The 13,237-nt window shown below is 40.1% G+C and overlaps 1 protein-coding gene across 2 annotated transcripts; it reads left to right on the top strand.

Moving 5' to 3' along the window:
• The first annotated feature begins 3,524 nt into the window (after window positions 1-3,524).
• spsb1 (splA/ryanodine receptor domain and SOCS box containing 1) lies at window positions 3,525-13,085 on the top strand. Of its 2 annotated transcripts, none has more exons than XM_010740903.3 (3): window positions 3,525-3,667; window positions 9,251-10,143; window positions 11,542-13,085. In XM_010740903.3, the coding sequence occupies exons 2-3, from the start codon at window positions 9,450-9,452 to the stop codon at window positions 11,667-11,669; spliced, it is 822 nt and encodes a 273-aa protein (XP_010739205.1). In that variant the 5' UTR covers window positions 3,525-3,667; window positions 9,251-9,449; the 3' UTR covers window positions 11,670-13,085. The 2 variants fall into 2 exon arrangements, with proteins under 2 accessions (XP_010739205.1, XP_010739196.1); XM_010740894.3 differs by having other exon boundaries at window positions 3,552-3,769.
• Window positions 13,086-13,237: the final 152 nt, after the last annotated feature.

The following is a 13,237-nucleotide window of genomic DNA, read 5'->3' as shown; positions in this document are numbered from 1 at the left end:
GCTGAAACAATTAGTCGATTCATCAAATTAGAAATTGATTTGAAGCAAAAAAAAGTCAAACATTAGTTCAGGATTCACTGCTTTCCTTTTATATTATTAATTAGATTAGATTCAACTTTATTGTCATTGCAGAAAGTACTGAGACAACGAAATGCAGTTCAGCATCTAACCAGAAGTGCAAAAAGGAAGAAGATATACTTTATTAATCCGGCAGTAACGTGCCGAGTATGTACATATGAACAGGGATATATATATATATATACATAATAGTGCAGATATAAATATCATATGTTATAGGATATATACAGTATGGATGATAAATTGCATGTTTTAGTTTTGGAACAAGAAATATTAATTTGTCACTTTTTTATGACATGTTATGCACTAATTGATTAATCAAGAAAATCTGTTATATCTGTGCAGATGTGAATAATAGTTTTTTTCCTACTTATGACAAAAACCTGCTAAGAGTAAATTGAAAGAATGGTGGCCTTTTCGAACAACATACAGCACTGTGTTGTTAAAAATAACTGAGCAGAGGTCAATATTCCCAGAGTGAATGATTTTCTAAACCTCACTGTCCATGCTTACTACTCTAATAACTGGTAAAGATTATTTTTATCGCTGTCCAAACATTTCTGCTTTACAGAGCTGGACTGTATAGGTTTTATATTGCAAGCCATCCACTGAAACATGAGATGTCTTCTCACCTACAGCATGAATCTATTTGAGTGCTCAACCTCCAATACAGTCAAAGAGGTGTAGGACGACTCAAAAAAAAAAAAAAAGGCATCAGGAGGTTTTTATGCGAGCTGCATCGGCTGCAGATCTTTACTCATCTTGAGGCAGGTTTGCGAGTCAGCTGAGAGGCAAAAAAACTCAGAACATGAAGTACCTGACGGCTGAACTAGTTCTCTGCTTCATCAGTACATTGCCTGCAACTGCAACCACCGCTTGAGGACAGCATCCACCCACTGGTCCTCCTCAGAAACTGCATCTTAGAACAAGTGAGAAGCAGAGTGTCTGACGCAGCATGCGATCATTCACCTTGCGTTGCTCGGACTTGCCTTGGTGCAGCTGTCCACACATACCCCATCACCATCCTCCACCTCCTGCCCCCCTATAGAGGCAGTGCACTCTGCCAGCCATGGAGTGGGACGCACTATTGATCCTGCTGAAATGATGGTTTTCTAAAAGGGAGGCAATAAGCATGTCTGCACTCCCCTCCTCCACTGTTGGAGAGGCCCTGAGATATCACCAAGCTCAGCACATTGCACCATCACCGTATGGGAAAATGGGATTTTCACTGGGAGACAAGCTGAGGGGAAGGTAATTCAAGTCGCCAAGCTATGTTCTCCACCAAGGATGTAAAATGAGCCATATTACCTTCAGACGGCTCACACAGTGGACAAATAAGGTCATTTTAAATGTTATAATAAATCCTGCCTTCAGAAATCAGACGCCAAATGGGAACATTTGCACAATTGTTGGAGTTAAAGAGAAGATGTTCATTTAGTACTTCTCTTTTTTTTGCAGCTTTTTGTCCATGTGCCATTTGTTTTGAAGGATTCTGCGAGAAGTTCAGTGTTCTTCTGATCAAGTGCTTAATGAACGGAGTTGTTCAGATTGAGTTAATCATGATATGAGGGTCTTAACCTCATGCGAGGGTGTCTAATCTTGAGAAACCACTAGATGGCAACAGTGTCCTAGTATTTCCCAACACTCAGGTGAAATTTGGAGCACGTGTAATACTGTGACTCACACAGGACTGCAGATTCAGAGGAAATTCTGAGCAGGCTTTGTCTGGTACACAAAATGACACGCAATAGGAGTTGGTAATTATTCACTGGGGTCACTATTATGGAAAAAATGACCGTGCTTGTTTCCACTTCCTTTATGAATGGACCTTGGTGTTGCAAAGGAAGCTCCTGTTATTCAAGATGTTTGCCTGAGAGATTAAAAATGATTGCATCAGCTGTCCAGCACATGTAGGCTACAAGGTGCACCATCCTTGCCAGTCCAAATCGCCCCTCTGTCACCACACTTGACATTCCCCAGAGGTCAGTGTGTCAGTCACTGGAGTGTGATTGTGGCTTACTGAGCAGCACTGAGCGATGTTTAGGATCCCCACTAGTCTTAATATGATTCTCTGAGGGACTGAATGGCCTGAAGGTCAGGCTGAACAACAAAGTGCTCCAGTGTTTCAGTGTTAACAATCATGGCTCACTGGTGGCGCTGTCAATGATGTCATGCTCAGTCATATAAAGTGTGTGTGTGTGTGTGTGTGTATGTGTGGACAGACTGGGGTGTGAGTTATCAATTATGGTTACTCCTTTCACCATCGCACATCACATGCATGCCCTTAGGACAAACAAGTACACAACAAAAACAAAATATCCTTTTGATTTGTTGTCATAGCCACTGTAAAAACAACAAACACTCTCTAAGCATGTAAACCGATAGACAAGGTATATGCCCAAATCAGGAGGGTTTTTTTTAATAGTTTCACTATAAATGTATGTATGTGTTGTCATCCTGTCAAACTAACAAAGATGTGAATGGACAGTGGTAGTGGGCTATCCAGTGTAGTCTGCAGTTTGGATTACACATTAAAATGATCCTGTGCTGGTAATGCATTGGAAGTAAGTTTTATACTGGAAAGAGGCTGGAGGCTGGACATTTTCCATTTTCAGTAAAGATGTTTAATTTCAGTCAAAATGAACAAATTACAATCAATAAATATTTTGATTGCAACAAGGACCACAATAGATATGAAGTAGGATTTTACCATACCTATACGTAATGATCGTATCTGATGATATTTTTAAAAGTATGTGATATTTATATTATTAGATACTTTCATGTAGCTACAACCATATATTTGACATTTAACTACACGCACACACACAACAAACACAAATATAGATATATATATATAAGATATATAGATTTTACCCATCTCCTCATCAGGCATGTGTAGTTTTTTTTATATTTTTGATTTTATATTTTCTTACACTCGTTTTTAAATAACCATCTGATATTTTAATATCATATATTTATATTGAAAAATATGTTTTGTTGTTATCAATATTATTATTATTATTATCATTATTATTATTGGTAGTAGTAGTAGTAGTAGTAGTACAACCACAGCTGCCACAAGGGATTTTAGAATAATAAAATCACTTATTATAAAAATTATTTGTTAAAAAATGTTGTTTTTTGACAAAACAGCTAATCAGAAGAAATAAGACACAAAAGTTATGATTTATAGTGTGAAGGAGGCGTTTTACTAAGAAAGTTTTATGTGACCTAAGTCTTTACAAGAAAAAATGTAATAATAATAATTTAGATTAGATTATCTGCAGAATAAGAATTGAAGCTATGTCAGCAGTAAACATGTAAATGTTTAAAGTGAATATATAGTAAATTAATCTAAGACGTGTGCAACATTGCACATGTTTCATGAATAAAAGTGAAAACATAGCATGTATCCGCATAAACTGCAGCACCAACGTGAAACCAGCTTCCCCGGGCTGCAGCCCGTCGGTAGGGAGGTCCTAATCTCTCATAGCAGCTGGGAGCATTTTACCACGTGACGCGAGAGATGTTAGAGAGCAGCCATCATCATTTCCCCTAATTCATGTCCAGCCTGAAATGCTAAAAGGTAAGACGACAAGGAAACGGGAAAAACTACGATGGAGTAGGTGAAGACTAAAGCCTCTCCCGGGGTCCACTCGTCCTTTCTTCTGTTTCACAACTTCCAGAGGTCTGTTTTGTTGTGTGCTTTTCCATCCTGTCCTCCTGTTTTCTGCTCATACGGTGGCTGTCGAAGCTGCGCTTGTTTCGGTTTCATCACATTAACATTATCTCACAGCGAAAACAAACACCCACAAAGAGAGGGCTCACTTCCCAAACAGGTCCGGTTCAGAAACCGTAATGAGTTGTTTAGTTTAGTGTGTGTTTAATTACCCGCTGCTCATTCACATTAGCCATGTTTTATGTTTTTTTAAACTGCTGTTCATGCTAACACGGTCTGAGCCTGTTGTGTAACTAACGGCCGACCTTCAGGTAAACACAACCGACGTTCCAAAACTAACCGTTAACGTTCGGTTCACGCGCTGCCACCCCGTTACCAGCTGTGTCTGTGGTCGCCGCGCGTGGACCGTCCGTTTGAGCCAGAAACGGCCCACGAGAGCTTCTGTTCAGATTAGGCTGCTTTTACAATAGCTAGCACGACGAGCTACTGTGGCCTACACACACACACACACACACACACACTCACTTCATTAGGTGTGTTTATCTGAAACTAACGCAACCGAGCGTGGAGCTTACTTCCGTATGAGTTCCAATAAGTTACGTATTTGTTTTAACTGCTTCTAAAAAGAAAAGGTGCTGCTTCAACTTCACTGCTCATTATTGAGGCTAGTCAGTCATGCTATTGACGTGTGTTGCCTTCATTACACTGAGAAATGTTTCTAATATTTGGTTTATCCTCGTTGGAAGTGTACTGAGAAGTGATTTTTAACTTTGTCCAACTATTTTATGAAACCAAATATCAATAGCACCACCAACAAGACCCTCCAAATGAGTTTAACAAATAAAAAGCAATGATGAATGAAGGCAAAACTACATTAGCTTTAGTCCCTAATAAGAAAAGTCAACTAACCCTCCTGTAAGTAGTAATTTCATCACAGCGCGTAGAAAAGTCATAATGTTATAGTGGATTTGGATAAAAGCGCCTGCTAAATGACTAAATGTAATAATCGTCAACACTTTGCTGCACGACACATCCAATCTTTGTATCGGTACAATGGATTACTTTGTCTTTGGTAAAACCTTGAGCTGTATGTACTCAGCAGGTCAACAAACAGGCTAGGGCTTAAGTTCAGGTGGGCCCGGTCTAAATTGGGCCTTACAATAGAGACAAGTGTTTCTTTGGCTCAGCAAATCCAGCGAGCCTTTCCTCTTCTGCATTTTAATAAGCTCCAAACCAACCCAGGGGCCCAGGAACCCCAACCAGTTCAGGCCAGGATCCAGCTCAAATATATCCCTCCTCCACAAGCCACCGTTTTATACTACTAATGGCTATGTTTGTTTTGAAGCCCACAGTAAATGTAGGAAGACCTTCTTTTTTTTTACTTTTATTATTGTTCTGGTAGTTTTGATTTACTTGTGTATGTTGCGCGGTGGCCTTTTGCCACGAGGGGGAGAGGGGATGATAAACGCTGGGCTCAAAGAGTGTGCAAATTAACATGTTTCACTCTCCCTGAATGCTGGACAGGCATTGAAAAAGAGATTGTTTACATTCAGATGCTGGCCACCCGCTGCTTGCTTTTTCTTCCCTCCTGTTTTCCAATCACTGAAGAGACATGACCCATTTAAATGGTTGTTTACTTGCATTAGAAGAAGAGCCAAAGCACTTCTCAATGAACTCTTGTCTACAATTCAATTAGAGTGGCCTTCCCAGCAGCACACAGTTTTTCCACATTACACAATGCTCTCTTCAGCCTTGCTGCAACACGGGCAGAAGCACGACAACCAAAGAGCAGAAGTAGTCACACCTGCGGCCACAAAAAGTCACTATGTCTTTGGGGTTATCGATCCTTAATTTGGAGGGTTGGGTATCAAATCAGCTGGAGTTTTAACTACAAAAGAATGACCTGACCTTAAGTAGTCCTATTGAATGTAAGATGTTGTTTAACTGTTACATTCAGGCTCCACGGTAAGCCTCCATCACAGCTGTGGTCTGTTGTAATGGAGGCGGTGAGGTAAATCACAGCAGGTATTCATCAGGCTTTTATTGTCAAGTTCCTGCGTTCCTGAAACAGTTCCTGCCTCAAAGGAGCTGTGGTCCAGCAGTGTCTCCCTCAAACACGACAGGACCTTTTTTATTTCTTTAAGCCAGACGTTTTATTACTGCTTTTCCTGTTGCCCTCTGACTAGACAACCATATAATAAGAAATGGCTGGAGTTTTTCCCCTCTTGCTTCTTTTTTTTTTTTTTTTTTTTTTTTTTTTTCTTTCTTTTTCTACTATTTTTGGATATTGTGGGAATACTAGCTGAGTAACATGTAAGGGCCTGGGATCTACTTTAGTGCTGCTCAGTGCTGCTTTTCATGTTTATTATCCACTATAAGCCAACATGATTAAATGAAAAACATAGCGCTAAATCACCCGTTGATTTTATTACATTCACCTGTTTCTTTATCTCTTGACCAAATGCAGTTAATTATAATCGTGTACGCACATCAGAAAAAGAGTTTTCTCTGTCAGGACGCCTTTCGGCATTTTCTGTTGTAGCAGCTTGATAAGTGGTAGAAATTGGCGGCATCATGTTATAAAAAGATATGGGACTGGCTCGCTTTATCATGAAAATCTGGAGAAGTAATGCGTAAAATTGAGGACAACTAATCAAATAAGGTTTGAATAGTTTTGATGTTTGTGTGCCCTTGTCCTAAGTGAGTCACTTAGGAAAGGATTAGGACATAAAAACATGGATGTTTACCAGTTAGACATCTAGAGTTGTAAACACTTTATGGACATTAATGTTAACAAACTGTGTATATGGAAAATAATGAGTCACAGGTATTATGTTGCTCCTCTCTGACTGTGTAATCATTGAATCTAATTTTATGTAACTTGTGGATCTATGGCTCAGGTATGCTTAAATTAATGTGAATGTATCACTAATAGGTATACAGATGTATTAAAATGAGTAATTGGATGGTAATTGGTTGTAACTATTTTTAGTTGGTTACACAATGTGTCTATAAATGTACATCTGAGAAACTGTAATCAGGCAAATTTAATTTGTCCCAGTTAATTAAAGCCAAGCACAGTCAGATCATGAGTGTTTTTTTTTTCTTTGTTGTTGTTGTTTTTTCTTTAACTCTACAAAGAGTTGCAGAACTCAACAACAGAATTAATCCAAACTGCCTTAAAGCACAACAGAAAAGCTTTAGGTCAAAATGTGTTCTCTTTTGGATAATGTATGTTGTCTTAAAAACAAATAATCATAAAGGAACAGTGTAAAGATTTTAAAGGAGGGGGTAATAATTCATACAAAATAATGATGTGAGCATTGCTCCAAAGTTCTTTTGTGAATGTTGTATCTATGTACATATCCTGTACTATCAGTGCTCAATAAAAAATAATAATAAAAAATAAAAATAAAAGATTTTAAAGGAGAATTCATCCACCACTCTGTTCAAGATTTACAGTTCAGTACACGTAATGTCCTAGCAATGTATAGCAAACTTTTCAAACTCACGTAACGGTGATGCCAAGTGGCTACAATATGACTGCAGGATAACTTGTTTATTCAGTAGGAGTAGGTTTAATTGTAAAACAGATCAAAAGGACGCTACATCATGATGGCAATTTGTGAAAAGTCTCAACTCATATCTTGTCAGGTCTGTCTATAAGACAACAAACCACTTTTTGAAATACTTGCTCTCTGATTGGAGTTCAGATGCGGTGTTATGCTAACCTAGGTCATAGTAAAGTACAGTTGATAGCTGGAACATATTGTACGTACGTTCAACACTTTCCAGGTAGTCCAACCTACTGCTGACTTTTCTTAAAGCAATCTCCTTTTTTGTCCAGTCTCTGTATAAATATGAAGTAGTATCATGGAGCTCAGGGCGATAACAGGTACAATACCAGCAGTAGATGCCTTCATCCTGCTGCTGCAGACATGTGGAGAAGCCAGAGTGAAGATAAATCCACTTTTTAATCTAAAAAAAAACACTACAACAAACAAACAAACAAACTCTGACTCACCTTCTCCTGTCAGTAAATGGCTCCGGCTCGACTTCAGGTATTTAGTCTCAAGAAACTCCAGCTCTGCTCCTGGGTCTCTCCTTTGGGGTTCCCCTGGGCCTCTGCAGCTCTATCCCTCCTCTCCCTCCACCTTGTTCTCTACATCCTCACGTTGGCCTGAACGCAGACTAGACACTAAGCATTGCATTTTTAAACTCAAACTTTATTTAACTCAAACTTCACTAATTATTATAGCACCTTTCATGCAGTCCAAAGTGCTTCACAGTGCAAAATAAAAACTGAATAGACAACAATAAATAGAATCCAGCAGAATAGATAATACAGAAATAAAATTAGGCCATAAAGTTTATAAAATGTTAGCACAAATAAAAGCCAGTAAGAAAAACAAAAACTTTAAAAGAATGAATCTCTGCAACACAACACATAGATGTGTTTGGTATGTAATAGCTGTTAACTCTTCACTTTCTGTAGATGTTTAAACATAATGTACATGTTAAAACCATAGATTTGTATCTGCTTGTACTGGACAAAGAGTCTTTTAAATTCTGGATAAGCCAACGCCTGGTTATTGATGACTTTCTCAGTCGACCTTCCTGCAAACATATTTCATCACAATCCTACAACAATAAATTACACAAACCTTGACAAAAGATGTTATTCATAACGTATCCAGCCTTTTTTTTTGTCTCATGGTATATTCACACTGCCCAACCCTACTGTGTTTAAAAAAAAAAAAGTCTGTGCACAGCAGATGTCAGCTACTTGTTGACATGTTCAACTATAGCCTTTCAACCTGACAACGTAACTTTCCCACTCTTATCTGTAAACTGTGCAATCCATTACACGCAATCATCTCAATTTGGCAAATTAGTGTACGATTATTGAGCAGCAGAAACTCGTCGGTCTCGTCTTTCTTGGTTTGCTCGGCGTTCTAGTGAACTGGTTGGGAGGGAAAACAAGTCAGTACAGTCCTGATCACAGTGACTTTAGGTTGAACCTCAGATGGTCGTGTAGGACACAATGATAGCAGCTCTTGGAAATGAGGTCACAGTCAGCAGCCTGTTTTCCCGCTGTTGTGTAATGATAATGTTATCAGTGTTAATCCGCATTTAGGTTTACATCTCAGATTTCGTAGGTCATGGGACACTGCCTTCTTTATGTTTGATAAGCTCAGCATCACATGAGAAGGAAGCGACTGTTGAGGCCGCTTAACATCCATTAAAGATGATGAGTTGTTGTCTATGATGACCAAATGAGTCCAGTTAAATATTGAGTGACTTCCTTTTAAATGTAAACATGCATTGTGTGACATTTCCAACAAACGTATGATTTAATTACAACTGATTCATTGTCATCATAGGGCGTGATGACAAGATTGCTGTTGTCTTGTAGGATCTGATGTAACACTTCCTGCTCCAAACAAAATAATTTAACATATCTGCTTCCATCGCCTCTCATCTCTGCAGGTAGGCTCCAAACACCTGGTCTGACCTTGGCTGTGTGCATCTAGTGTGGAGCACAAACCTGGTTGCAGGAGCACAGTGGAGGAGACAGTCTAAGGCTGATAACTCCCCCCATTTGTGTTTGAGGAGGGGGGAGGACGGGGAGGACGAGGAGAAGGAGGAGGAGGGGGAGGAGGAAGGAGCTGCTATAACCATCCAGAGCATGGGGCAAAAAGTCCCAGGCGGCATAAAAACCATTGATATGCGGGATCCGGCGTTCAGCCCTCTGAAGCTGGAGCTACAGGCCCTGAGTCACACCAAGCCGTCTCGACTGGATCTGCTGCTGGACATGCCGCCTGCCAGCCTGGACGTCCAGGTCCAGAACTCATGGAACAATGACGACCGCTCCCTCAACATATTCGTAAAGGATGACAATAAGCTGGTGTTTCACAGGCACCCCGTGGCGCAGAGCACAGACGCCATTCGGGGACGCGTTGGCTACACGAGGGGACTGCACGTGTGGGAGATCAGCTGGGCTATGCGTCAGAGGGGCACACACGCCGTGGTTGGGGTGGCTACAACTGATGCCCCGTTGCACTCTGTAGGCTACACAGCTTTGGTAGGAAGCAACGCTGAGTCCTGGGGCTGGGACCTGTGCAGGAGTAAGCTCTACCATGACGGAAAGAATCACCCAGGAAAAAGCTACCCAGCCTTCCTTGAGCCAGACGACACCTTCATAATACCAGACTCCCTCTTAGTCGTCTTGGACATGGATGAGGGGACTCTGGGTTACATAGTGGATGGACATTATCTAGGGGTGGCTTTCAGAGGACTTAAGGGCAGGAAGCTGTACCCAGTGGTGAGCGCCGTGTGGGGACACTGTGAAATACGAATCCGGTACATAAATGGACTTGATCGTAAGTGCAACTCCCTTCTCTCATGAGCGACATCAGTGTTATGTACAGCTCTTATAAAACCAGTGGCAACATTTATCGATGCAGTAAACACAGGTGTGACAGTTCAGGGCTTATCATGCTATCTAAGCAGGACGTATTACTGCAGACGGGGTTACTGTAGAGCAGCATGACTTGCATTAGTATGGCTGACTCTCTGGCTATTATGTGAAGCAGTACATGACATTATTATTTGTATTCTTGCCTTGCAGCCCAGATAACATATAAATTAATATTTAACTAACCCTGAATGACCTGAAAATCTTTTCATTTCCTGTCATAATCTTACTTTTTGTGGATTGTGCCTCCATTATAGATGTTAGCCATTATTACTTTGAAAAAAGTCCAGCGGTCTTAATGTTTAGACACAATAAACTAGTTCTTCCCCTTAAGACTGATGTAAAATTGGATTAATAACCATAAATCTGCATGAGTTTTGAATGAGGGAACATAGGTGCTTATCAAAACACGCTGTACTTACCCATATGTCCCAAGTGCTCTGTGCTCATTAAGATTTTAATGTGCGGCTCAGATCCCCCGACCTAGTTCAGACCTGTGGAAAAGAACTACAGATGCAGTGATACATTTAACAGCTAGTTTGAATTGGTTGCAGAGAGGCCCTGATCATGTACATCAATGTTAAAGGCAGTTTGTCTTCATGCTTTTTTTCAATTCTTACTACTGTTACTACATACAAAAAAAGTCAGAGGGCCGGATGCTTTTGAAAGCTGTAGAAATTAATTTGACCACCTTTGTCACTGAACATTTATTTCTTTAAAAATGATCAGACATTTCCTTTTTTAAATCACAGATTTCATTTTATCAGTATTTGAGCTTTTTGGCTCACCTTGAAGAAATTAAGGTGAGCCAAAAGATATTAAGGCGAGCCAAAAGATACGGAAACCCTGTTTTTGTATTAGGACTGTAATTTTTTTAATTATGAGAAACCCTGTTTTTGTATTAGGACTGTAATTTTTTTAATTATGAGATGAATAACACCAAATGTCTAAAACTTCTTGATAGTTTATGCACAACTAGAGAACAAACTGTCTGTGAGGATAGCCTAAGGTAATCTACAGAACAGACATTTGCTGCATTTCATTTCCTAGTACACACACTGAGCATGAGTACATAGATATGTTAATGCCACTTTTAGGAATGGTTATTTCCTCACTTCAAAATAAATTTCAGAGAAACCTCTTGAATTAGATTTGTCACTAATAATGTTTCAGAACACAAAGGGGCTCAAATGTTGAATATCTGATTGACTCATGGTAACATGTATGGTTGAGTTGAGGTTTGATATTTACACATTGTTCAGCCGTCATTCACACCTCTCCCTCTCTCTTTTCTCCCCCACAGCTGAACCTCTCTCTCTGATGGACCTATGTAGGCGTTCGGTGAGGGTGGCATTAGGAAGAGACCGACTGAGTGAAATCCATAGACTGCCCTTGCCGGTCTCTCTCAAGAATTACCTGCTCTACCAATGATGGCGCTGGCTGACAGTCACAACACAAACTCGGCACACCCTCTTCTCTTTCTCATGTTTCTCTGGGATCATTCTTGGGTTGAACCCGTCTGACAACATTGCTCAAGCCTCCAGGACTGACTCAGCCTTTCACAAGTATGCATCTGTGTCAGTGGCTGGACTTTGAGTTTCTTATCCTGTTTTTATGACTCTTTGCAATTGTACTCTCTCTAACTTTATAAAATCAGGAATCACTGAGCACTATGCACATGCTGATCCAGACGATGCCCTGACAGTCACCATGTCGGTGTACCTCCTCCTCTGGTTTGTGGTGGCATATGTGGTCGGTATCTCTGCTGTGACTTCCAGACGTTTATTCTTTAAGAAATCTTGTAGCCTTTTTAAATTTGAATGTTATGCAAAAAGAAAATTGTGTGCTGAAGTGCACTGCCACTATCTGCCCACAAGGTGGCAGCTCACACACGTGAACCCGTACATCCTCTCAAATTGAGAATTATACCATGTGGTGCTTTTTAGAAATAAAGGTTTTTAAATAGATAATAAATTTGAACAACGGTGGTTCACAGAACACACAGAGGAGACGCCGACCACTCCGCAGTGAATCTATAGAGCAGTGTGGATGAATGCACTGAGGTAGCTGAAGAGCAGCTCAGACCACTCACTGCACTATCAGGTTTCTCTGCGATATGTAAGAGCGCCCCACTGCTTAGCATCAAGGCATCCGACAGGAACATCATCAGCAGAAATTTTAACGGAAGGATAATGTCACTGTGATTATTTGTAGCATGCATCTGCAGGAATTTTTTCTCAATACAATCACATCTCTTCTTTAAAAAAAAAAAAATCTGTTCTGTCACTCCTGCTTTTCGTAGTGTGGTAGTTTTCATGCTGTCTGGGCCCAAGAGTTTTTATTCTAAAGTTCAACGAGTCTCTTCATCAGCTGATTTCACTGGTTTGCACATATTCAGCCAGAGAATGAAAACTGACCAACCGAAGCGGTTCGTTGGAAAGAAAATCTGATACTCTTGGGTCCGTGGCACATAGCTGAGTACCATTGATGTAGTGTTTGTGTTTTTTGACATGTAAAGAGGGGGAGAAGGAAAGGGTTTGGGAAACAGAAAATGTTAGTGAACGGCATCGTGTCTGCTTCAGAATTATTGACGGAAAAAGACAATCCACAAAGTGCTGCACAAATGTAATAAAAGAAGGTCAGATTGCCAACATATTGTCAAATGCCATATCATAGACCTGTCAACTAGTATTTTTAAATGTGCAGACGTGGTCCTTATTCAGCATTCAGCTTATGTGGACACGCTGTGCCACACCTTACTTTTTCTTGCTTGCAACTTCCATTTTATTTGTATTCCTCGTTGTAGATTTGTTTGTAAGTATCTATTAAAGTTTATTTCAAAGTATCGTTGTGTGTTGAGCATTGTAATGAATCTACAGTGTTAAGTTAAATGTTTCTCACTATGCTTACAACATGTGGATGGAAACAGGTTTATGGTGAAATACAATGGATGATTGCTTGCACAGGTGTCATTCAGGGCAATGTGGGTGTGTGGACAG

The sequence above is a fragment of the Larimichthys crocea genome, chromosome XV (genome assembly GCF_000972845.2).
Source record: "Larimichthys crocea isolate SSNF chromosome XV, L_crocea_2.0, whole genome shotgun sequence".
Classification (NCBI taxonomy): Eukaryota; Metazoa; Chordata; class Actinopteri; family Sciaenidae; genus Larimichthys; species Larimichthys crocea.
The sequence above is the reverse complement of the archived record's forward strand: the minus strand, read 5'-3'. Positions and strand labels throughout refer to the sequence as shown.